Below are 27,376 nucleotides of genomic sequence, written 5' to 3'. Positions count from 1 at the left end.
CCTCTGACAGATACATGGGGTGGGCTTTTGTTTGAAAGCACAAAAGGCAAAGGAGAAATAAAAAAAATAAAAAACAAGAGTCAATTAGGTGATTACTAATTCATGCTTCTTTTCTGTAAACCAAAGCCTTTTGTGCTGTCAAGTCCCGTAAGCGAGTTGGACTTTGGCACCTTGTCTCACCCCCATATCTGGACTGTATTATTCAAGCTGCACAGCGGCTGTCAGCACAGTGCACAGATCTTTGGAGAAATCGCAGCCTTTGAAAGGGAAAAAGATGGCTGCTTAGACAGAGTGACTGACACAGCACAGACTGAATTAACCATCACAGGTCTTCCTTCCAGGATGATGGTCACAGCTGCAATTAATCTGTTTTGTCCTTGGGCGAGGTCATCCATATTGTAAAATTCATGCTACGGTAAACAACATGTTAGGAAGTGGAGGATGGGGGGAATATTCCAGTCTTTGGGAAGGGAATTCCCCTCCTGGAGCCTCTGCCCCCTCATTACCACAGTTCCTGTCTCATCGTGGCAGCTTCAGGCCTCCGGTTGTAAAAAAACATAACCTATCATCCAGACCATGCCAGCAAGGCTGCATAACTTTACTTCCATTCATTCTACCAGTGAGTCATTAGTATGAAGATGATTCATCGCTCCCAGTGTTACATCTAACTGTCTTTTAATGCTAAGCTAACAATAGCTGAACAGTGTGACTTTTTATTCAGGTATTATAGCCTATGTGGGATTTCAGTAACATAAAGGGTAACATTTCATTTCGTTCAATATTTCTCAAGACTTGGTTAAAAAAAAAATCAAAATAAAAAGTTAACAGTGAAGCCATACAAAACATAGTTTCCTTTAATGTATGAAGACCATATTTGGATTTAAGCAATTTAGGGAATATAGTAATTATCAGACACATTATTTATCATTGGGTCACTGAACAATCGGATGACTTGGTGTTCACCTTTACAGGACACTCAGAAACATAGCAATGGCCATTAGACACCCTTTTGTATAACTCATAAACACTGAGCTTTCAGGGGGCTGGCTCGCAAACAAGGACAATTTATGGCCTATTATCTTCAAAGACAAAAGGAATTACAATTTGAGGGATGACAAGCATTCAAAGGACGTGATATGACTATGTAAACATTTTCACTGCTTCTGCTCCTGATTTCTCACACTACTTAGGTTTTAAAAGCAATAACAAATCTCCTCTGCACTGAATGTCACCCAGTTTAGAGTCACAATAAAATAAACTTGAATAATTTGATTGTAAATAACCATAAGAGAAGAATTTCCAGTTAGATCACAGCTAATATCAAATCTACATATCTGCAGTGTTACTTGGGAGAACAATCAATAACATTTGCTGTGTCTGTCCCTAAATGAGTAACACCAGAACAACAAAACATAGAGCACCATAAAAAGAAAGAAGAATACTTTTATGCCTGCAACGGTTCTGGTCTGGAGGATCCTAATAATCGAATTGCAGCATTTGCAGTGAATAAAGTGATACACACAACACATCTGAATCTGCACATACGTCTGTTTCACCACATTTATAAAACCACACAAGTGGGTGTGGATTCAAACCGGCACACATGGAAGAAATGTTTGATCATAAAGCATAGCCAGCTTCTATGTTTAGCCTATATGCATTAGCTACAGGTAGGTCTTAAGCAACAGGTACAACAGGATCCTATTAGAACACATTATCGACAGGTTCTAGTAAACCCAAAATAATATGTTGAATTATCTGTGAGGATATTTCTGTAGTTTCAATTAATCAATTGCTACTATATCATTTGCTTAATCCACATTTCTACTGTAGGTTTTCAATTAAAAAAACATGAACGTTCAATTTTTGTATAGAAAATGTACATTTGACCTAGTTTGATTCTAATCATAAAGATAAATATGTGAGAGTCAAATCAAAATAACAAATAACAAAAGTGTGTGCTACTTGTTCACATGTGTGTACATTTATATACATTGTAAAAATGCACTGCAGCTAATGTTAAAATAGAACTTACATATCACGTTTATTTGATGCTACAGTGACATCCAACACACTTTTACCTTAACAACACTAACATAAGATATGCAAAGAAACATGTTTGAATAAAAGAAAATAAAAACACTTCTTCTTCTTACAATTATTTCCCACCTCCCATTAATTGAGTTTAGGAAAAGAGGCATGGAAAGAATTATTTATCAAGCTACATTTCAGACTACCATCTTCCTAACCCCAGAGTGGAGAGAATATTTCTCTCTCTCTTCCCATCTTCATCTCCCCCACATATAGCAGCAACTCTCCTATGTTCCATACAACCTTGCCCATACATTTATGATAAATATGTCAAATTTAAATGTTAAGTCTGAGTTTGCAATGAACAATCCGCCTCCTTCTTCCCCGTCCTGCTCTTTTCACCTTCCTATCTCCTGTACATTCGCCACCCTGACTTTCTCCTTGCTGCATCCTCATACATTCAGCTGCTGCATAAATACACCACCTGCTTTAATGAAGGTACAGATCCTGTTCCCGAGCAGGCGCCCCTCTCAGCACCGTGCTGCCTCAGCTTAGTGAAAAAGGTGTGCTGAGTTGTGTGTGTCATACATAGCATTAAAATTTGTGATGAAAGATGGATAGAGAGATATAGAATTAAATTAACATATTTTAAAATACATGTAAATGCACATACATGTAGTATTTTTTAGATAAATAAATAAACAACAATATAATGAAGGCATCTTTCTGGCAATGACACACTGAACACGTATGCTTTTTACAAAGTCGTCTGATGTACCTCTAAATGGTTTTAATGAATACTGAGGAGCTGTGAAACAAGAAAGAGAAAAATCAGATTGACAGCAGCTTTTAAAAAGGAGGAAACCTTTCTTCTGTGTTCGATAATACCGACTGTCTGACAGTGACTGTCAATTTGTAAAGGAACAATGTTGTATGCTGCTCCAACAGCTACATGACAATGGTGAGAAGAAATACTTTAGTAGTTCTAATGATAGATTGTGGAGGCAGCTCAGCTCAGCTTCAGTCAGTTGGAGACTGAGCACCTTTCAGTTAAATAACAGGTTGCCCAAGACACTTGTGCACCATATACTATCACACACGCACACAAACACACATGCACACACACACTCGGTGTGGCTACTGTACAAACTTCTTCAGAGTATCACCAGCCAAGCAAGCGTTCCTCTGTTTACCAGATGCATTGCAAGGTTCTTCTTTCTTTCTTCCCTACACTATTTTCTACACTTGCTCTGCACAGACATGTGATCATCAATCATAAAAGACTGAAGCACACAAAAAAAGACCTTTCCTTTAAACTACAGCTGTCTAGCTTTTGCTGACAACACAGCACTGAACCCACCGCCCTAACCTAACCACCTACCTTTTCACTGACATCAAACAGAACCTCAGACCTGGTTCCCTAATGCACATGCTATTTTTAACTAAGCGTTTCTAATAAGCTGCTGGGAAGCTGTAAATTTTTCATATGCAAGCACATATTTCCTTTGTGAAAACAGAGAAACACACTTATTTGGTGATTAGCAACTGGCAGAGGGGAGGAAAGGAACTGAATATGCTTGTATCAAATTGCATGCCTTTCAAAAAGGAGGAATCCTAATGTGAGGAGTCATCTTCCTGTGCACCATAGGTATGAGTGAATTATTAATCGGCCAGCTCATTTTAATGCTTTTTTAAGTGCTTTATTTTGATGTGCTAAAACATACTTTTAGCCATATTCAGTCAGGCATGCATATCATTATATCTTCCATCAAAGAAGAGTGTCGCCCTTTCAAAGAACACAAACAACTCAGCCTCATTTAAAATAGAAGTTCGAATATCAAAGACTTTTACAAAGGCTGGGCTTCAAACACTGTGATGAAGTTTTTTTTGCTACACTTTAGAAAAAACTTAGGTATGCAAAAGGTCTGAATTGTTTTCCAGCTTTTAACCTGACTAGTGTAAATCAAAACATCCAGCAGTAACACAAGAAGTTAGACAAGTGAGAGGCATCTATCCAGGCCTGTAACTGTTCAGTGTCATCATTATTAGAAATCTCTTCTATTGAATTGAAAACTGCCAACATTGTTTTTCTAACACAGACGCACAAAGGAAACTGCATAGAAGGCGAAATAGAAAGTATACACTGACAAACCAAAAGTGTATGTGTGTCTGTGTGTGTGTATATATATATATATATATATATATATATATATATATATATATATATATATATATATATACACAGTATATATATACACACACACAAACACACACATACAGTACATACAGTGCCTTGCGAAAGTATTGCCCCCCCCCCCCCAAGAACTTTTTGAAATTTTACCACATTCCAGGCTTCAAACTTAAAAATAACAAACTGAAAATATTTTTCAGGAATCAACAACATGTGAGACACAATCGTGAAGTGGAACCAAATTTATTCAACATTTTATATTGTGTTTATAAATAAAAAACTGAAAAGTAGGATGTGCAAAAATATTGGCCCCCTGTTCTCTCAGCTCAGCTAAACGACTCCAGGAGTTCCCTGATGACTTCTGAATGATCCAATGTTGACCTAAATGACAACAATGACAAACAGAGTTCGCCTGTGTGTCATTTGGTCTCACATTTATACATCCCACTTTTCAGTTTTTTATTTGGAAACACAATATAAAATGTTGAATAAATTTGGTTCCACTTCACAATTGTGTCTCACATGTTGTTGATTCTTGAAAAATATTTTCAGTTTGTTATCTTTAAGTTTGAAGCCTGAAATTTGGCAAAATGTCAACGAGGTTTTGGGGGGCCAATACTTTCGCAAGGCACTGTATATACACAGAGAGGGAGAGAGAGAGAGACAGAGAGAGAGATTAATATACAATGATACACTTAAACCTGCAGTGCATGAAGCATTTTACATTTTAATGTTAAGCAAGTTGCTCCTGTTGTAATAATTCAATGTCTGTATTTAAATACTGTAAGGGTCAACATTTTAATAAATTTGACAATAGAAATTATTTTTCTGTTTTTTTCTCCACAGAGTATTAGTAATAAAATTTAGCAAGAACACTTCACACACTACCTCAGGAAATACTCTTTAAGTACAAGAAGCTACAATAGAGAAGGGCAGTTGCCACGATTGATTTTGTATTTCTATCCATTGTCATATTTAATTTGAAATACTTCTTCCAGACAGACTTGAACTTATGGGCAGGTGTCATTAAGTTATCGCCAGAAATGGACCAACAAACAGGATAGAAATTCACACATGAACAACATAAAACATTTAATTCAGGTTGGGAATACTGAACTGAATTGACAATTTGTACGATTGAAATCTCAAATGGCTCCAAAACAAACTCCACATTTTTTAAAGAAATGTATGATGCAGTCGACCAATGATTATTCAGGCCTAAAGCTCCTCCCTTCAGGCTAAGACCAGCCCCTTATCTAAGATTCAACCTTTTCATCTGTCAAAAAGCAGACACCCAGATACGACCAGGTTGATCTGATAACACTAAACCCAGGTAAATGTTGTGTGAGTTCCTGTGTATGCAGCAAAGTTGGCAGGGGGCAGTACTCACATGTGTACACACATGGCTCAGTTAGAATAATGCAAACAGGCCCCTCTCCTCATGTCCTCTACTGAGCAGACAAAACACGAGTCACATGTGTCACCAGCAAATTACCTAAATTACCTAACAATCTAATTTCACTGCACCTGATGGAATTTAATTCCAAATAACCAGCAGCATAAAAGTGCAGCTTAGAAGTAGATTTATGGATTTTAGACACAAGGTGTTTAATATTATATAATGTGTATAGTTTAATAAGACAAAAGCCCCTTGTCCAGCACCATTCCGATAAGGAGGCAAGTTTATTCCCCAAATGTGTGTGTTGTAAATATTTGCCTTACCTGTCCCTTTGGTGAGCTCCTTGTCCCCCCCACTTTCTCTGTCTTTGGTTTGGTCCTCCTGGTCTGTGGTGGTCTCACTAGCAGCCTCCACATCCTCACTCAGCTCTCCTGAAGGGGGAGGGAGGAAGAGATATGTAAATTACCACGCCATCAGAATTGGTGGAAGCACTTAAAGGGACGGCAGCATTTATTTTTTTAAATAGTAGCTTGCAACAATTACATGTGCTGACACAGGGTTGCGATGCTAGCAGACAAAAAGGACTTCACCTGCTTTCTGTCCTGCAGTTTGGTTGCTGAGATAATAATTTTGACAAGAATTTCGAAATGAGAGTTAATGAAGAAGGAGAAATGCTAATAATTAATTAGTATTGTTATTATATTTCATTAAATAATTAAGGTTTCCTGTGTTTAATTTTTTTTAAAATTGAAGAAAGAAAGCATCCATTTGCCCTGAAATGGGCGGATACAAGATCCTGTTATTGCCAAAATAATAATAATAATATAATCATAAATATTTAAAACTTTCAGCACCACAATTCGTTTTATTTTTATGCCAAGTCAAAGGAAGAAATCCCTTGTAACCACCTTAAAAGCCTCAGCTCGATATATCAGGCCATTTAGGAGCATCGAAGTCCAAACAATGGATATCCGATAACGCTATTTGTAAGTAACACACAGAGGAAAAGATAGCAAAAACAGATAATAAAAAGGGCATCAATCTTGTTTATTTCCCTCTAGTGCCCCCTGAACATCCCCTTTGCCTGTTAAGTTTGTTTAAAAGTGGGACTTGCATGCAGCAGCATTGATTTGACAACAGTAAACTAGGCCGCAGTCAATAGGCTCTATCAGTTATTACACAAGTCAGCTAATTCTCAGCAAATGTACTTAAATGCTCTTTTGAAAATGCTTTCATGCTCGGGTCTCTACTGTATGAGCTATTGATATATTGACAATGCTGCAACAGCTACTACAACATACTGTTCAAGTATTCAGCCCTGCAGTCATCGCACATCCAATCTTAGCTCACCACATAACTACCCAGAGCCAAAACCACTTTTATGATGTTACATTACCCCAAGACCAACTGTTTATCATGTCTGTTGTCAAACAGTGGCTACACTTTATATTAGTAGATATCATGTTCTCAAACTTTGAAACTGACATTATCCCAGATACATTTTCAACACATTTGTCAAGTACGCTGCTATTCTTATCACCTCTTTCCTGATAACTTGATTTGAATATTCAATTTTCACGTTTTTCTGCTGAAAGGGTAAAAATAGATTAATTCCTTCAATCCATACAGAGGTTATGGGGGTGTGGAGATTATTTCACCTAACATTATGCAAATGTTTAATGTTTATGACTCAAAATACATTCAAGAAAATTATTATTTTCTCATTCTCTAGTCTGTATGGGAAAATATATTCTTATTCTCTGTAGGGCTAAAAAGGTCAGACATTTATATATTGTGCATCTATCCTTTTATTTAGCTATTTTTTAAGTGTATTTATACTGAATGCACTACAGCTCCAAAATACAGAACTTCTTTGAAAAATGATCAAATTAGTATTTGACACACAAATTCAAGGTAAGTAAGATTACTGCAGTTAAAAAGAGTCCTCCAATGGGTGCGAAACATTGCGTTATTAGTAATACACAAGGTTTAGGCTTACAGTATATTCCACCTCCCCATTGTTGAGAAAATGCTGTTGACGAAGGGTCTCTGTTATTCAAAAAGGATGACTGACTCCTCTCTGGATCGTACACCCAAATAAAATGTATTTCATTTTATTTTTGAACATGTTTCTATTATGTTTCCAAGCAACCCTATGAATTCCATCCTGTGCAGCCCACCCATTGCTGGTGAGGTGGATGTTTAACATTCCCAGAAAACCAATGAACTCCTGCAGAGTCCTAAAATCCCTTCTGCCGCCTACTTGCATAAATCTCCACAACTCTGCAAGAATTAGGATACTGTACAGCTGCACGGGTGCTCAGATTACAAAATAATCCCCAGGTAAATTTTTTTCACCTTTAAAAACGGGGCTAAGGTGTCATTTCTTAGCTATGCTACGCTTGTAGTGAGACTAATTCCCCACCTACGCATCAACACATGGTTTGTGCTTAAACATTCCAGTGATAGGCACCAGCAGATGTTCTAATGCTAAGCCTGATCTTCTCTTCACACTGTGCATGCTCACATCTGCACCGATATATCTCTACCCTCCTGATTCCAATATTTACTTTATTTAAATTTTAATTAACGTATCTGACACTTTTAGTACACATGACACAGAGCCCTGTCCATAAATCATGCAGAAATGCAGACATTTAATTCCAGGAGCAGCATTACATCTTAAAGTGGCAAATCACTTTGCCTATTCCTCCTCTCATCTCTAACAGTATTAAAGAATGATTAAAGTCAAGCAACCGTAATTAATGAAAGGTCATGAGTGGCCTAAGAGTAGGATGCAGATGGAAGAGAGACTAAAACTGTAGTCATAGATTAACCGAAAACAGATGAAACACTCAAAGCTATGGCAGCAGGCCATTTTTAACCTAAATCTGAGAGATGTAAAGGACAATAGCCTGAAGGTTGTCTTCTAATTAATTGTCTTCATTAACCATCCTAATACAATCATATGAAACAATTCCATTAATTTAATCATGCAAGCTGAATAAGCCCACTGCCAAACCAAACACAGAGTTTACACTCATTTGGCCTGAGCATGTAAATATCAGCTTTGCTCTGTCAGTCACTCAATGGAGACAGTCCTTGGGCTCTCTGTTCCAGGATTTAACAAACATTGAAAGAGGTACACACACACACACACACACACACACACACACACACACACACACACACACACACACACACACACACACACACACACACACACACACACACACACGCATACACACACACACATACACACACACGCACGCACACACACTTGGACCCAGCAGCCTTCCAAATCCTGTTCTGCCAGTGAGTGCAGTGGCAAAATCCCGCCCATAGGTGTCACTCTTTACAAGCCGGGAGAGAACAACTTGCTCAGGCACATTAATGAGGTGCGGGAAGGCAACACACAGAAACACATAGGGAAGGGGATGAGGGAAGAAATATGTGGAGATGACAAAAGCAGATGCTATGCAAGAGACGTCCGGTGAAGATGAGACACTGACAATGCTAAGATTACCTTCGATGAGAGAGAGCAGCCTTCTTCTCCCCTGAAGAGCAGTGATTACACTAATGCTAATCAGACTGACAAGCACAAACGGCCTGATAAATTATTGATGGTAACCACTGCACTTTCCAGTATTCCTTCCCAGACTGTAGAGAAGAGCAGTAGCAAGTAATAATAGTCACTCTTGATATCTTTCACTAGGTCAGGCTCCTCCTCCATCCTCTGCCTCAACAGTATACACCGCTATGATGATAAGTGCCTTTCCTTAAGTACAGAATTTCATTCTTACCTAAAAATGACTCCAGTTTTCCTGAAACAGTTATGACAATCAGTTAATTTTTTTTTTTGTTGCATAGAAGCTGTCTCAACATTGTCTGTCTTCCTCCGCTTTTGAAAGGCCTGGAGGACTAATGTTGGGGCTGAGTTGAGTTTCTTGCTCTCCCCGACTCGCACTGGTTGAGTGTCGCTCCTCTCGGAGGTCTTGCGTGGATCCCTGCGTCTATGCTCTCATTACTCTAATTATGATTATTGAAGCTGTTATCAATTCAACCAGGTGTCACAGGACGACACTGTAAATCAGAGGTGTGCCCCCCCGCCTGCTTTATCCAGGGCTGGACAGCTTCCTTTTCTTTAATGCTGCACTGTCGGATAAAAAAGCAATCTTATTTCACACTTCACAGACTATCTTTCTCCTCTTTTCCTTAAAAAAAAAAACCATCTTGCTCCCCCCTTTCTTCCCTCACACCCCTTACTTATATCAAAGTTTGCCTGACTCTGGACTGGAGGGTGCAAAATGAAAGTGACAGGAAGGGACCACGGGACAATGAGACACAGGACCCATGCTGAGGGCTTTCATGCATTGTACGCTCCTCATATCAGCATCTCTGCACCCCTCTGTGTAGGATCTCCTAAAAAAAAAAAAAAAAAGACACACAGGAACATATTCTCACCCTTTATAACCCCTCCTCCAACGCACACACTCGCAGCTCCCTCCCTATACGCCCTTACGAGCTACCTCTCAAAACCACAACAGAGCAGGACGTGCCCACAATCTAACCGGAGACAAGAGGGATTTTTTCCTATGAACAACTGATAAACCATAATAAACTGTTATCATCAACCATACTGATTAGTAAACAACAGATCATGAAGCCGAGTTAAAATGTTAACACATGTTACAACTTCAAGAAATGCCGTTATAATCATTCACACTGATATACAGTATAAGCCATTACTTTAATCCAGAAGTATTCAAATATATGCACTACAGAAATAAATACATTCCAAAAAGCGTATGCAATTAGTAAAAAGACACAACCGCACATGAGAAATAATGTAAGTAAATATCAGAATATGCACATAAAATAAAAGTACATGTGTCTCTCCACTTCTCTCAGGGTTTAGACAGGGGAAAAACAGCGAGCTACCTCCATGCCGCTGGTTGGAGTTACATGCTAGATTCCTGACCTGTCGATAGGGATTCTCTAGCCTCTCCCTGCTGGCCCTGTCGTGACCTCAGGATCTAAATGTGAATGACTACTTTGTGTTTCCATGGGACTGATGGGAAGAGAGTGGACCAGAGGAGGTGCAGGAGTTGGAGGTGGGCAGCTAATAACTAAAAAAAAAAAAACTTTAAACAGCAAGTTAATCACAAACAGCAGTGTAGAACGATACTGCAGCAACCCCTCCTCCATCACTCCAATATTTACCGATGGTACCAGCTCATCAAACCAGTCCTATAGGTTTTGCAACACTTACTTTGATCCCTCCTGCCTTTCAAAGACTTTTGCCATTTGAAAGGATGTTGGGTGTATTCAGGTCACACACTTCCTGTCTATGTTCTGTAACAGAATATAACACATTAAAACATACTAATTGTGGCTATTTTATCAGTAAATCAGAAGCTGTTATTGAGCACCATGAAATGTATTAAATATTTTCCCTAAAGTGTTATCTCATGGGAAATTATACTAATTGGAAATACTTCTCTCATGCTAATGGCATGTTTAGATACATTACAAATAAAATGGATAAAGTGAGTGCAGCTCCAGTTCTTTTCTCGTGTTTTTTTCTTGAGTGATGAAGGAGGAGAGGATCTAGGTTAATGTGGCAGCATAGGGAGTGAGCATTCAGGGACTGCTCACTCTTCTGCCCCAGCTGACAAACACACACACACACACACACACACACACACACACACACACACACACACACACACACACACACACACACACACACACACATACACACACACACCACATCCTTGGATGTCCAAGATGATGACCGCTCACTAACACATATTATGTGCACAATGGAAGATGCAGGATGTACTTTTCCCTGCTAGGATGATGAGCTAAAAGCCTGGATAGAGGGCAAAAACATCACCGGGCAGTGCTCTTCCATCTACTCTGCCTGAGGGACATTGTCCTGCACAAAGAGCCCAGTCTGCATCTCTGCCACCCCACCCCCCACCGTGCATTTACGCTCATCGTCTTCCATCGCCGCCTCCTCTTAAATCAACCTCCTTTTATTAATGCATCTTTTTTCTTTTTCCTCTAGCTCTACATCACAATGTGTCCACCTATTTGCAGTTATTCAAAAGGGAGCAAACAGATTTGGGGAGGGCTGACCGAGTGTGGGGGTGGTTGAAAAAAAGTGTGTGTGTGTGTGTGGTGGGGGGGGATTATCAACGCTGTCATGAAGGGCAATCACATCAACTCTGAAATATTCACCAGTGGGTTGGAAAATACGATGGTACAGTTATGACAGACGAACAGGCGACTCCCTTCACTCTAGCCCACGGTCCCCCCAACCACCCACCCCTCGCTCCATCAGGGCGGAAACACAGTGGTCACTCTGAATATGTATAACCCGGAAAATGTATTGATTTTTCATTTGGCAAAAAGGGACACAAAAAAAAAAAAAATCACATAACCTGAAACTGTCACAGCTCTTTTGTTCATAGCTCATCTCTCCTGATGTTTGTCTTTCACCACAAACTCTCTTTAATTACCAGGTAGAGCGAGCTTCAGAGCCTTTCCCTACAGAGACCCAGCCACATACAGCCTGCTGGGCTTAACAAGACAGCCCACATCCATTATATATGACATACACCCAGCAGCATTTTTTTCATATTTGACTAATAAGCAGACTATGACTATACCCGCAGTTTGTTTTTGCTATTATACAGAAGATATAAAACAAAAAAGCTTTCTTGAAGAAAACTTTTGAAAATTAAAAATATAATACCACAGATTAAAAATGAACCTTGTTAATAGTAGACGATAACGTTGGAATCTCCTCTGGTGTATCTGATGTGTTTTTTCTGAAGCAGTTCTTTTCAACATAAAACTTCTCTTATTGATCAAAGTTTTTCCCAGGTAGCCGACAGGTGCTTTTACGTTGATCTGAGTTTGTGCACTCATGTATATGTGTCCATTAACAGGTACTTATCAGTTTATCTCTCCTTTTAGGCACTGCATACCGCTACAGTGGACCGTCTGAAAAAGATCTCAGCCCGTCGATTTATCGAATGCACTATTTGCATATCTTTGTAGTGCATCCATCTGTCTGTGGACCGCTCTGTGGAGGTATTAGCGCAGAAAATCAATGTTGCCATGGTTGGATGTATGTAGCACCTACTTCGGCGCGTGTTAGGAGTCCACCTCACAGATCTCACACGGGCCCTATTTACACGAGTCTGCCAGCAGAGGCTTTCCCTCAATCTTTGTAAACTTTAAGTACACAAATACATTTCTCAGCATGCCTCTCTCCAGTGTGGGCTTCTCCGCAAATCCTCCTCACCGGTCATTCAGTCCCGTCTCCATCTACAGCCCAGGGCTGAACCAGCTGTTTGTTTATAAAAGCGTACACGCAGATAAAACAGAATCCAACAAGGTTATGAATACCAATTTTCCTAATCGATTTTATTTAAAATATAAAATATAGAGTATCATTGATGTGTTTGGTTACAAATCTTCACTGGACGGCTGAATTAGATGTTTTAGAGGAGTTGAGAGGAGCAGAGGAGGATGGTGGGATGGTGTTTTATCTTCTGAATTCATAACACTTATGTTTATTTATTGCATCACACAGCTGCACAGATATACTGTATATGAGTGTGTGTGTGTGTGTGTGTGTGTGTGTGTGTGTGTGTGTGTGTGTGTGTGTGTGTGTGTGTGTGTGTGTGTGTGTGTGTGTGTGTGTGTGTGTGTGTGTGTGTGTGTATGTGAACCTTACTGTGGTTATACAGTACATTTTTCTAGTACAGCCTGCAGTGGATATATTGGATAACCTTTCTTCTATCAACCTCCATGGCTGGTTGCTCATAGCTAATTACTAAAGAAATCCAATGATTACACTGCACTGGCACTTTAAAACATCTATGAGAGCGCTACCACTTATTGAAAAAAAAATCTCTTGCTACCTCCCTCCATTCCGTTTCTAATACAAATCAAACAGGGAGCTTTCTTTCACCATTTGTCTTTCTTTTTGTTTCCCTTTGCATAGCCCATCCATTACTTTCACATGAAATATGAAAAGGCAATATCCTTTCTGTGTTTGTACTGAAGCGTAATGCAATTGTGTTGTCATTTATAGGAAATAATCACAAACCTCTCTTTCATTTTCCAGTTCAAATAACCATGAAAAATTAGCCTTCAATGTCAGGGAGGACAACAAAGGGATGCACACACACTATTGCTACACCACCGCGCTTGACATTTCTCCTTAATAGGAAAACGGGTGGTTGTTTCTATCTTTCTTTTTCAATCTTTTTTTCTTTTTCTAACCTCATTTTTTCCCCTAATTAAAAAGTTCTGCACTCAGGTTCTCTGCAAATCTTTTGTGCATCTCTATTGAGTGTAGAGAGTCTCTATAAGTGAGGATGTGTTAAAGGATTACAATACCAACTGGCACCCCTACCCATATTTGTTGATGGCTACTCTTGGAGGGCAGATGTCGTCAGACAACCGCTGCGGGGCCTAAGTGGCCTTTTCCAGCGTCCAGCAGCCTGATAAATAAATAATCCAGAGCTATCAGACTCCCTGGCAGACGAGCAGTTCCAAAAACACACACTTAGGGCACAGCTTGTAAAGGCCATCCTAAGTGATCAGCATTTAGCCTTCACAAATGACGCACCACCAGATGCCTGTAAAAGACCCCACACAATTAGCCTTAGCAGTAGTCAGTGGATCCTTTTAATTCAGGGAAATCTTTACTTTCAATGTGAGCAGCAAAGTAATGATAATTGCTTTCTGTATTACTGCCAATAAAGTCTTAATAGGCAGATTGTTTTCCACTGTAATTATGTACAAAATAATCAACCAACTTTGCACAGCAATTATTGGAGATACATTTAACTATGTTTAGGTTTAATTTGCAACATGTAAAGAGAAAGGGAGAAGAATGTCATGTCCGTACTTCAGGTTATATGGATAAAGTGGATAAAGTAAAAAAAAGAAAGTTTTTAAAAAATCTTAATGTTTGAGCTTGTGATCTCAAATAGTAGCATTTACCACCTTCATTGCTGGTTTAAAAATATTTTTTATTGAAATGAATTGATGCATCTATATGTGATTACTGGGGATATATCAGTATTAGTAAGGGGTTATGACTCAGTTCACGCTATAATCCACAAAAACATTAGCTCTTTTAGACTTTTTATATTCCCCAATAAGGGTGACAATACATATCACTGAAAGACAAACCATCAAACACAGATATTCCATCCCAGTCTGCTGGGGTTCTTTGGGTGAAGAGATCCAATGATGTCCTGTTTCTCTGCTTCCATCACAGTGAATGAACACAATCATCAAAGCAATGCAACAAAACAATCTACATGTCTATTAATATGCATTGTTATGACTTCTATGGTTTTACTGACACAATACTTTGCTCATATTTGCATAGTTATAAAATATAATTTTGTGTGGTACTATGGCTTGTGATGCATATAATGAATTTTCCTCTCAAAAGGCTAATGAGAAAAACTCATCTCATACAATTAGCTGCTCCTTTATTCACTTGTAATGTATTAATTTATTAGCACATAAGTCCAGTGGTATTATTTATTTATTTGATTATACACACACCTTACAGCCTTAATTACAAAATAGACTCAGATGCCAGATGATGGGATGCAACGGACCAAATCAAACATCACTGTAACTAGTTATCCATTTAATCTCAGTGGTATATCCAGTTATCTGAGCTTAATCAGTAAATCAAATTGCTTAAGGCTTTTATTTTTTTTCCATAAGATTCTGAAATGTCTCAGAATGACGCTCAAAATAGAACCCAAACATTTAAACACTGCAGTAGGATTCCTCTTTTTGGTTTAAAGTTAATTTAAATGACTTGTTTGCTTGAGCCGGTGCTCTCAGAATTGATAGTGTTAGATAGAACTAGCCAAGGAATGAAGTTTAAGGTGTGCGTGTGTGTGTGTGTGTGTGTGTGTGTGTGTGTGTGTGTTACATTTGTCTTTATACTTCATGGATATATAATAATTCTGCAAAAGTAGACTAAAAGCTGATAGAAGGGTGGAATCGTGCCGCCTAGTGTGCCACTCTCCAGAGAAGGAGACTTGGAGTGATTACAGCTCGTCAGTTATCCTTGGCTCAGCCACAAGAGAGGCAAAGAAAGAGAGGGAGTAAAAAAAAAGTTTAAAGAAAATGGTTCTGATGATGTGGTTAAAGCATTGTCCTACGTGTTCTAAAAAAAGCCAAAATGAGTAGTATGTTGAGCAGTATATTGGACACTGTTCATGTAGCAATTACCCCGAAATACAAATCTAAATAAAAAAAGAAAGAAAAAACCCCCACAGCACTCTAGTAATAATCAGTGAGGGCTAAAGGTATTTGGGAAGAGGACAAAATCGTTCACTACGCAAGTATATTGTTCTCAAATATTGTCAAAAACAGCTCTGCAGGAGAGAGACTTTTTAAAGAGAAATGCCAAATGTCAGATTCTGAAGCCAATTAAATGGCTTTGCAGCTTCCATTTTCTGCCAAGAGAACAGGTATGAGCACAAAGGTAGGCTACGGGTAATATGATTGCAGCAAGGACGGAGAGGGGCGAGCATCTAGTCGGTGGGTGTGCTACCTGACCGGCTCAACAGCAAACTGCCAGAAAGGTTTGTTTTGCAAAAAAGATTGCATTACAGTACTTTCTACACTATAAGACGCACTGGATTATAAGGTGCACCCCCAATGAATGGCATACTCTAAACCTTTTCCATATATAAAGCGCACTGGATTATAAAGTACATCAGATTATAAGCACACCTTCAATGAGTGGCCTTTTTTAAAACTTTTTCCACATATAAGGCGCACTGTCGGTTTTTGAGAAAAGTAAAGGCTGTTAGGTGTGCCTTATAATGCCAAAAATACTGTACTTCACTTAACTTTAATTTTAACAGATATGTATGTATGTTAATGGCTTGAGGATAACACTTGCAGTATTTGTAAAACATTCCTCATCCCTCCTCTGTGGTTTGAGCTGACTGTACATACAGATATATACATACAGTTGGTGATATGATATGTACACCCTTGCCTCTCCAGTGCATGGTCAAAGGGATTAACAACCCCTGCCCTGTGGGGCCTAAGCTTGATGCTATGTTGATGCCATGCTATACTGTCTTGCATTTCAATTGCATGGATGCCTGTGGTTGTTAGTGATGCTGGTGTTTTTATAATGGATGCCGTTATTGTCCTTGCTGAAGAAGATTCTCTTCACTCATTAGTCAGAGGTTGGAAAGTTATGGGTGAGAGCCCAATAAGGTACAAAATTCTTCCCGGTGGTTAGTGTTCGGGTGCTGCTGTAAGACCTAAAGCAGGGATGCTAACTAGCAGAAGTCTGTCTCTTGGGGTTTTTGGAGAATAAACAATTGAAAAATATTTTATTCTGAAGGTGTCAGTTACCAGGAGAAAGCAAGCACTAATCACCAAACTAATCATTAAAACAGGCTGCTTGCAATAATAAGTCTCTCTGTGGATTCGATGTCCCTCCACAGCGCACTGATCCAACATCCTAAAGTTCCATCATGTTCTCTGCTTAGATCCTGTTTCTGGCTCACAAATAGGCCCAGATATGGCGTCCTCCTTCCCCTTCGTTGCTTCTGTTGGCTCTAGTGAGGACCAGTGGCCTCCTGAGAAGGCTGTGATAAGAATTCATTTCTTCCTATTATGTGCTCTTGTCCACTGCCTCAGTTCATCAGTTCAGTGCAGCCAAGTCAATGAAATGGCCTGTAATGAAGCAATCAGATGCAGCCTGGTTCTCTGGGCCCAGCACTCCATTCTCAGCTCCCAGATCCTAGTTCCTGGTGCAGGGTGTGTGCTGGGGTGGTGGCAGTGGTGGTGTGGGGGAAAGTGGACACATAGGCATTAATTCAAGACCTTGCCTTTCATAGACCGGAGGATAAACTGCTCTCACATGTGCTTCACACCAGGTCCACCGTCTCCAGTGGGCTCAGGCAATCATCCAGTTTTGAACAGCCCTATTATTTTAACCACTGTTCCACATTGCCAACCATGCAACTTCTTTTCTGTGGCATTCTGTGCTCAGGTTAGCAGAAACTGCAGTTTTATGGAGCCTTCTTCCATCATCTCCGTCTATCATGATCTAATCTTTCAGACCATTGTCTCCACTGCCATGCTCCCACAACTCACAGTTCCTCAACATGTGGAAACTATTACGGTCTTATATGGTATTCTGGTAAGTTTGGGAAAGAAAATGTGTGCGTCACATCTTAATTGATGCTTTAAAGATTGTAAAGACTATTCTCTTGTAATAATATGAACGCTTAATTTCAAATTAAAAGGGTCTATTTTAAAACATTTAATGTTATTTTCTATCCTTTGGGCCTGGAAATAGTTGACTTTGTCTGTCTAAGCATCCCTACTTTAATAATCTTTTCATTCAGTACCAAAAAAAAGGCATAATTACGGTTTTTATGGTCTGTGTTATGGGGAGTTCAGGGATCAATGTTTTGGGTGTCTCGGCCCCCCCCCCGAACTTATAAAACAGCATATTAAAAAGAGACTCCTGTTTATAAGGTGCAACAAAGATGTAAACAAGTTGTGAACACGTTATACAGAAATAATCCTCAATATTTAAAAGGCCTTGTCGAAACCCAATATCCCCCTTCTCCCATACATTTTTGCTCACCTTCTACAGTTCACCTGGTGCCAACTTTGGCAGAAAGACCCTGTGGCTGGATTCCACCTGACAAGACCTCCTTAACAAGCACCAGTCATTAACCCCAGGAGCAGGCAGCTGCCATGTGATGTAGTGCACTCAGCCTACTGCAGAAGGGCCCTATTGATCCAAGACATACTTGGTGCCTTCCTGGATGTTTATAATCAATATGCAAATGGCCTGCGGCATTGATTCAATATTAATTTTCAATTAGGGAATTCTCAGGGGGCCCTGAGGGGTCAATACAGAACTATTCAGAGCAAAGGCTTGAGCAAGTTGCAGGCATTGACGTTCCTCCACCCAAGACAACTTACTTACTGTTTATTTAGCGTGCCCTGCTGTAGGTCCCGATTAAGGGTTGGGATAATAGGCAGGGAGACAGATAGGCCTTTCTGCACTTCTGCAATAACCATTACATAAACTGGATTTTGCTCTACAGGGCTTGTCCCAACTAATAAGTCATTATCTCACACTTAGTTCAGTTTCTTGTTATGTTAAGTCTGTTTAGGTAGGAGTACCTGAAGTATGAAAATGAATTTAGCTATTATTTTATACATGTTTTTAAGAGCACTCCCCCACAAGGTTATTCGGTTGATAAATATATGAATGCACACAGCAGCTAAGTGCTTACAGAAAATGAAGTGATAGATGATACTTTAACAGTATATGCCTACACACAGGCACAATATTTATCCCATATTTAAGTACTATTAATTGATAACAAACATGATTTACAAAGAGTTAGGGATGGCTGTTTCTCACAGGTTTAAACAAACACTTTTCAAACACGCTATCAGTATTAATAAAAAAAGGGGAAAAAAACTACTGCAACTGCTGTGTAAATTCAAACAATCAACTACCATTCATTAGAAATAGGTAGCAGAAAACATGACTGGTAGGGCCAGACAAACAGCTTCACTTCTATTTAGTTAAAACTTTATATTTCCTAAAGTTAAACATCCAGAACAGGACCAACTGTCACGCGATTGTTCCTTCAAAATAACAAAGCACTCAAAGTGCAGGACATCCTGTTTTATAGAAATCATATAAAAATTAGATGAATGATATGTTGGGTAATGAATGAATGAATTCCAGGTAAGGCAAGAGTTGATGACAGCATTGATTTACAGGCATACTATCATTCATTTACAGACATTGCGCCAATCAGAGAGAGCTGTGGTTTCTTTGGCTTCCTCTTCAATACAATTACCAAGACAAACAGGCTTTCATGCTATGATCAAAAATATTTGTCACCACAAAAACTTCTAAGCACATGGGTACAATTAGAGGTCTAATAATTACTTTGTTCTGGTGTTGTCAGCCAACAAGCCTATTTTATTATCGTCATTTGTAATATTGGTTTATTCCAGCAGATTGAGGACACACAAAAAGATCCTTACAAAACAAATAAGACTGAGCTCTAACAGTTGGAATCTGCGTATAAAGAACAAAATGAACTGGATTGGGTTAGAAAATGAAGCTATGACTTCTAATTCGTTCGGTGATATAAATGCTGACAAAAAATGTTGTCTTCTCATGTCAGTTTAAGCACAATTTCATACATAATTCTGGTTTGATAACCTGTGTAATCACTTGCTAATTTCCTATGGTTTGCGAACAGAGCGTAGGCTCCTGGCCATGCTAACTCGTACAGCATTAAAGAGACAGCTTGAGAAAATTGCTAAGAGTATAAAAGAGATAACCTGGTTGGACTATTTGCTGGTCTCTTTTCTAGATGCACTGCCTGAGGTAATTGGTTTAGGGATAACATTAATTACCACATTGCTCATTAATGGATGAAGCCTTTATTGGTTCCATTGATCAGCAGGACCTGTTAGCCATCATCCTTAGCAATGGTGGATGTAACAAGCTTACATATTGGCATATCAATTAATGCAATCAATTCCTGCCTAGCAGTTGCCATTCCCCTTGTCTAGCCTGCTCGTTCCTATCGCCTCTTCTCTCTCCTCTATCATGTATCTGGATGGTCAGGATAAAAGGCCTATCTAAAACCGAAGTTTATGGAGGCATCCCCTAATTGTACCTTAATTTGACTGTGTTGCACAGAAGACTGATTAAGCTGATACTGGGATGCTAAAGACAAACAGTCCTCTGATTGGCCAAGGCTAAGAGTGGTCCAATTTACTATAGAGTCTGAAACTGAACAAAGCATTTGCGACAGTCGAGCCGTATATCGGTTGGAGGACCAAAGTTTGACTGATGTGACACACAAACCGCTGCTGGAACAAGATATAGCATACTTAGGCGCCTTTTCTTTGACAGTTCAATAATTGTAGCTGAACATATGATGTGAAATAAATGCTCATGAAATATTACAGATGTAGATTTAGTTGTTTTGCAGAAAAAGAAAGTCATTTCATTAAGAGATCAATTTAAAGTAATAGGAAACTGTGAGAAACTTAAAATTTAGTACATTTTTGTGTATGTCAGAGTGTATTCTACTGATGAGAAAATACTTTTTCTCACATCGTCAGCCTCGAATCCTCTTTATCCTTCACGTCTTCCATAAAGTTGACTGTCTTCCATGCAAAGCAAGCGCTTCCTGGTCTTTCGAGGTTAGATGGGTAGAAATTGGGAACAAATGAGCGAGCTGGGTGAGATAACTTAGCACACCATGACAAAGTGAAAGGATTTACCGTTCGGCCTGCAGCACTTCATTTGCTTAATAACAGATCATTCTATAAGAAAGTGGCTGCTCTGAGGGGGATATCAACCAACGAGGATGTCTCACTCGCGGAAATCCTATTTGAAGACAACACCTTCGGAGCACTCATCCTTCCTTCCACGCCTAAGACGATCAACGCGCATGACAGGGCCCATTAATATGACGCTCAGTGTAACCTTGTTCTCTCTTCGTCTCATCCAAAAACAGAAAAACTGAAAAGCCAAGGAGCAAAGGAGCATTATGTTCAGAAGGAGCATGTCAGTGGGGTGGCGTTCATTTTAAAAAGATGTCTTACATATACTCCTCCAAGCCACTCGGGGACAAAGCTTAAGAGACAAAGTGAAAATAGGGACAAGAATGGGAGGTGTACTTATGCTTGTGCAGAATCGTGTTGGAGGTAATGCTCTCCTCTGTGATGAACGTCCAGCACAAAGAAGTGGGCTTTTGAGCCTAATGTATTATGAAAAATGTGTGTTTTGAGATATTTTTGGAGTTTGCCTGCTTCAAAATATATGTAACATGTTTCTGGCCATCACACATCAGCATGTCAGAAAACAAACTAAACACATTAAATCATAAATTTCTCCTACCTTTATCTAACACGTTTTGCACGGTGACGTGTGAGAGACCAGTCATGCAGGCAATAAGTCAGACACCCCCCCACCCCACCCCTTACTCACTCAATGCAGGACCTCCTGAAGGCCTCTATCCCCTGAGCAGTGTACAAGTGGGCTGAGCAATTAACAATTTCATGCTGATTGCCTGAAGCATGTTTTGCTATGCCATAAAGATAATAGCATGAAGGGTGCAGCGGCAGCAACCCCACCACCACCCACCCACCCACCCTCCACTCCCCCCCTCCTCCAGTGTTCCTCTATTGCTTCCATCTCTCAGTTCTCTCCTGTGCAATTCACGTGTTGGAACAGCGCTCTGCCTGCTTGCTTTATTAAAGACCCTCTCCCTGCTTAGAGGGCGCATTTAAGAAAAAAAATATATAAAGATGACTCCCTGAAGAGTAAACAGGGATGATTATTAAAGGGAAGGAGAAAACCAGAGTCTTGGACTCCCACTGGCTTCTTGATTTGAAAGTCTAATCTGGCAACCGCACACAACAGGCATGCAGGTAGACAAAACAAACAGGTTCCATTTCCCTAGTCAAAGGGAGCATGCTCAGAGTTGCTGATGGTGACTGCCCTCATCTTCTTTGCTATGACATGGTAGCAATCCAGACTGACCATGGAGTTTACCACCGGGCCACTAATCCTGCAGCACATCAAGATTGTGAAACACTTGAAAGCATTAGACTTGAGACAGAACACACTTTGTTTGTACTTCTGTACGTATGTGTGTGAAGCTGAAATGGTGACGTCTGTGGATGGAAACTGAGATCTGAATTATCTATAGAAAATAATAGTACAAAGTTATAAGGCCCTGAAAAAAAAACCCAACAACAACATAAGAAACAGTGACTGTAGCTCACATTACCCATTGCACACACAGAGCTGTGAACTGCTACATTTTTGTGCTGCCTTGATACCATTAATGATGTTTGAGGTTAATGAATGCAGATTTTATTAATACACTGTCTTCGTGGATCATATAAGCAGCTTGAAAATTCATCATGTTTGACTCTGGAATGGTATTAACAAAAGCAGGAAAATGAATACACTCTATGCTCACTATTACTCACTACTACTTCAATGGCAAATGCCCCCTGGAAAAATAATAATATACATTTCCTCTTCTGGATATTGCTAAAGAAAAGTAAAGAAAAGGGAGGGAAATATTTTTTATTAAAATCCACTGACTGCATTAGTTCTTGGTTTTCACACATTGTTCATTATCTACCCCCATTATTATTGTTTTTACTATTTGAAACTGTGGACAAAGGGCTCTGGCACCAGCCCCCTCTCTGCCCTCAGGCCTGCCCTCTCTGACCCTCCACCCCCAGCTTGTGGTTGCCCTTCCAACCCCGGTTGTGGGTGAAAGTCCAGCTTGCACACTGACAGAATCATGTTCATCTCAAATGAACATGGCAGCATTACAAGCCCATATCATTCATGATATAGGGGCCTGCCTTTAATTTGCATTGTCGAGTGGCACGTACACACTTACCATGAAATGAGCACAAACATGTTTTCACGTTAAATTTTATGATACAATGTCACAGCCCCCAACCTGAAACACACCAACAACATACACACAGACAGACACACACACACACACACGCACACACACTTACAAATTGCAGTCACATCCCCCTGCTAGAAGGGGATGATAATTGCGGACGACCAATAAATTACTGCTGCCTCCACATCAATTATAAGCATCACGTCTGGCAATGAGGAAAATGAGATCTTGTGACAAATTTCATGAGGCTTGGCTGCCCAGCAGCCTTTCTTAACATGCTACAGATAGCTATCCCTTATCTAGCCTCTGTAATGGGGAGCTACGGATAGAGAGATGGAGCTGCAGCCATTTAATTAAAAAGCTGGGGGTAGGGGGTGGAGAGGTGTAATTCATTGAAAAGGCACAGGAAGGAGACAAAGGCTTTGTCTCCAATACATATTTTGCTCAATATTGTCACTCATCAGAGGCCAAGCTTGTATCTCCTCTGACAGCAGTTCTAGATATTTTTCTTCTTTGTGCCCATCCCTCCCTCCCTCCCTCCCTCCCTGATTCTTTCCCTCTCTTTCAATGTTTTCTTTTCTATATATTTCCCAAGAGCCTACCGCGTTCTCCACTGGGAAAGCACCAGTGTTTTTTACGAATGACTGCAGTGGACAGACAGTGACACTGAATGAAATGGCCCCTGCACCTAATTGTATTGCCACCTGGGGAAGGCAGGCAAGGGCGGAGGCTTCAAGAGCAGAGCAATGAGGATTTATGGCAGATGGGGAGACGGCAGAATAAAACACCAAAAGGGATGGCTCTTAAATCTCATTCCCATTGCAGTATTCATTGTAGTTGCAATCACGAGTGCTGATAGACCCTTTGAAAAAAAAATGACTGCTGTGTTCAAATTATGGCTGTACTCTCTACTAATATTTAACATCATTAGAAAATCATTAGAAAACCATCATAAAACCTGGGATTATGACCAGAGCATTAAACACAATGATTATTCAGTGTGTTCCTACTCCGCTTTGCCTTGGAAATGAGATTTGCTCTGCTGCGGGTATGTAGGGGAAAACTAAGAATATTTTTCATAATTACTGTAACATTTGAAAAACATTGGCTTGCATGAATTACGATACCATTATGCAGTTGTGTTTGTCTGCCCGAAAGCAAAGTTTTCTATGAGGTTTTTTTCACGGGTTAGCGTTAATGCATTTTCAGAGGAGCATCAGCAGGAAGAATGCCAATGTTTTACTAAACCTTAATCTTACCATAGTTAACCGGTAATGTGGGTAGCAGAGACACACACACACACACACACACACACACACACACACACACACACACACACACACACACACACACACACACACACACACACACACACACAAACACACACACACACACACACACACACACACACACACACACACACACACACACACACATATTAATGCATGGCATGCATTAACAAAAGAAAGGCCAGTATTAAATTCCCCCCTTTTCCTTCAGTTCGCACAGACTCAAGTGTCAGAGGTGGTTTATGTGAGCGGGATAGCAACAACTTCAGTAAAGGAAAATGTCATACTGTTTGCATCGTCTACTGTACTCCTATGTACAACTGATTGAAGAAAAGGACGGCCAACAAGTTGAGTCTTTACTTTTTGGGATTTCTCGGCAGCCCCATTATCAAGAGCAGCCATCAGCACAAAGATAAAAGATCCTAATGGAACTGGCCATGGTGGAGATGAAAGGTGCAGAGATGGCACACGGTTATGAATCACTAATGCAACCCATGTTTTTGAAGGTACTGACTGATTCTCGGGCCCCTTTTTACAGGCCTCCCTGCTTAGGGTCCAGGCAATAAAGGTCTCCTATTGCTTGTAGTAAGTACAGTAGTAAGACGGGTAACCTTATGGCTCCTGTTCTCCAAGAAAATGGACAAAATCACGAATGCAAGCATATTTTGCTCAGAATATTATTTCAAAACAGTAGGAAGGTTGAAAACAATACACCGACATGTTATCATGCTATTAGAAAGTTGCAACTCTTCAAAGAAATGGTAGCGATTGCGATGGCATCATTTTACTAAAGGTACTTTAACACTACTAAATGCCATCCTTTCTTTTGTTAAGACAAAAATTGTGATGTATACTTGTCTTACAATAGGTGAAGAATGAATAACTAGGGTCAGAATAAGCAGAAGACAAATGTTGGAGAGATTCCTTGTGAAGCTTTTCGAAGTAAATGAACCGACACTCACGAGGAACTATGTCCTTTTGAATGCAGTTCTTGGCAGATATTCAAGGTTTTGTCCCTTAAAATTTGCCAGCGAATTATGATCTCCTTTTAACAACAGGGAGATGTGAAAATACAAAGTAAGAGAAAGAGCAAATCTTCTTTCCAGTCTCTTTCACAGAACCTAATGGATTGGGAGCACTTAATGCATTAATCAATCAATATCTCTCACTGTATATCAACAATGCGACCAAGTTATAGATGACCTTTGTAACAAAAAAGAACACTTTAATATACACAAAATCACTCATAGCTTAGGTACTTGAGCTTGTATATATATATTTTTTAAATGTATTTATGTTTATCATGCATGATTTCGCCTTCACACGGCACAGGGCCAGTAAAGGGACACTGAAAATACACAACTGACAAACTGTTTCACCCCAACCTGATACTTGTGTTGGATCTTCAAGCACATTCAACATAAAACAAAGGCAGTTTTAAATTACAACATTACTGAATGATTTGAAAAGGTTACCCAGTATATCACCAGTAACACACTATTATAAAATCAATAGGAATTTTATATGAAATACGGAAGACCATGATTGAAATCCATCAAAACAGGAAGGGATTCGAAGATATCTTAAACTCTGGAGTTCCTAAGATCTTTTGAGGATATTCTTCAACACACATTAATTTAGAAACACTGAATAGAGACTTTCTGGAACATATAAAATACATTTTTGCTTCTTGTGTGTCATAATGTAATTTAAGTATCAGGCTGGGTCACCAAATTGCTTTTGTTTGCTCTGAGAAGACATCATGAAAAGTGAGTTCATTCTCAATAGCATGGCTCAATAATTCATTTAAATATAATATTTCAAAAAGGATTAATCATTCTAAGAAGTGGACATAATGGTTTCCTATTGAAGGCAATTTTCATTGTTCAACCACTACCATGTGTATTCAATAATCACAGTCAGTCACATGTCTAGCTGTTCTGCATTACCATGTATTACATGTGATAATAAATATAACTTCAAACACAAGTACTCAATCATCACTAATCTTTTAAAAACTGATAATTATTCATCTTTTTTTTTATAACCCTGTCTATCTGTGAACTTGTGACCTTATCAGTTATAATAAGTTCTTATTAAATCACTGCATTCTTTGAAATTGACATAAGAATTTAAGATTCTCTTCTGAGAAAGCGGACCAAAAACAAGGTAGGAAAATGGCTACCATCTTTCTAAATCTTTATCTTTTTAATAGTGTGGATAAGAAAACAAGACAAGACGGATCGAGGAAGGTGATTGGGGGGATAACACGGGACAGGAAAAGAGCAAGGTTGAGAAAATCATGTTGGTGGGGGCATCCTTGTGAGTCCTTAACTGAACACTGGTGAAGCGTGGAGACAGAGTGGAACGGACAGGAGTTGACTGTAGAGAGCCAAAGAAAAGAAGAATCCAGACCAACAGCACAAACTAATGCTATTGTGGTCAATGCATAATGACTACGAAGTGACTGCAGAGGGCCCTTAAACAAAGAAGGCATTGCCTATTCCTCTCCCCCACCCAATTAGATTCTTTTGCCCAGTTTAACATGACAAAAACAGCCCATTTTTCCCAATTCTGGTAGCCAAACTGGCCCCTGTGCCACCTTAAATAGACTATCCCTCAGAGTGCTACCCTGTCTCTTAGACTGACAACGACTTGTAACTTGGATTTAAACAGATCTACTGTGTTGTCCATTCTACATTTCACACACAAATATATGACCCTTCTCAGCTTTCCCAAGTGGTTGAAATATTCATCATATGCATGAGAGGATCTCATTTTCAGAGAACCTCTCCATCATCAGACACTTCTATGTGTAATCATTTTCTTTTTTCAGATTTCATTGAAATTCAAACACATATTTTTTTTTTCCATATGCAAGAAAGGTTGACTTGTTTGCTCCTGCAAAAAGACAGTGTTCACTTCAGATTACAGCAAA

At 39.5% G+C, this 27,376-nt stretch overlaps 1 protein-coding gene across 1 annotated transcript in view; it reads right to left on the bottom strand.

The window, feature by feature from the left end:
* The window catches only part of zfhx3b (zinc finger homeobox 3b), an 87,725-nt gene that overhangs the window by 20,281 nt on the left and 40,068 nt on the right, over positions 1 to 27,376 (bottom strand). Inside the window, exon 5 of the mRNA XM_068315043.1 lies at positions 5,945 to 6,052. Within this exon, the coding sequence (XP_068171144.1) occupies positions 5,945 to 6,052 (108 nt within the window). The remainder of the gene's footprint in view (positions 1 to 5,944; positions 6,053 to 27,376) is intronic.

The sequence above is a fragment of the Antennarius striatus genome, chromosome 1, assembly GCF_040054535.1.
Source record: "Antennarius striatus isolate MH-2024 chromosome 1, ASM4005453v1, whole genome shotgun sequence".
In the NCBI taxonomy this organism is placed as follows: Eukaryota; Metazoa; Chordata; class Actinopteri; order Lophiiformes; family Antennariidae; genus Antennarius; species Antennarius striatus.
This window is presented reverse-complemented; position numbering and strand designations above follow the sequence as displayed.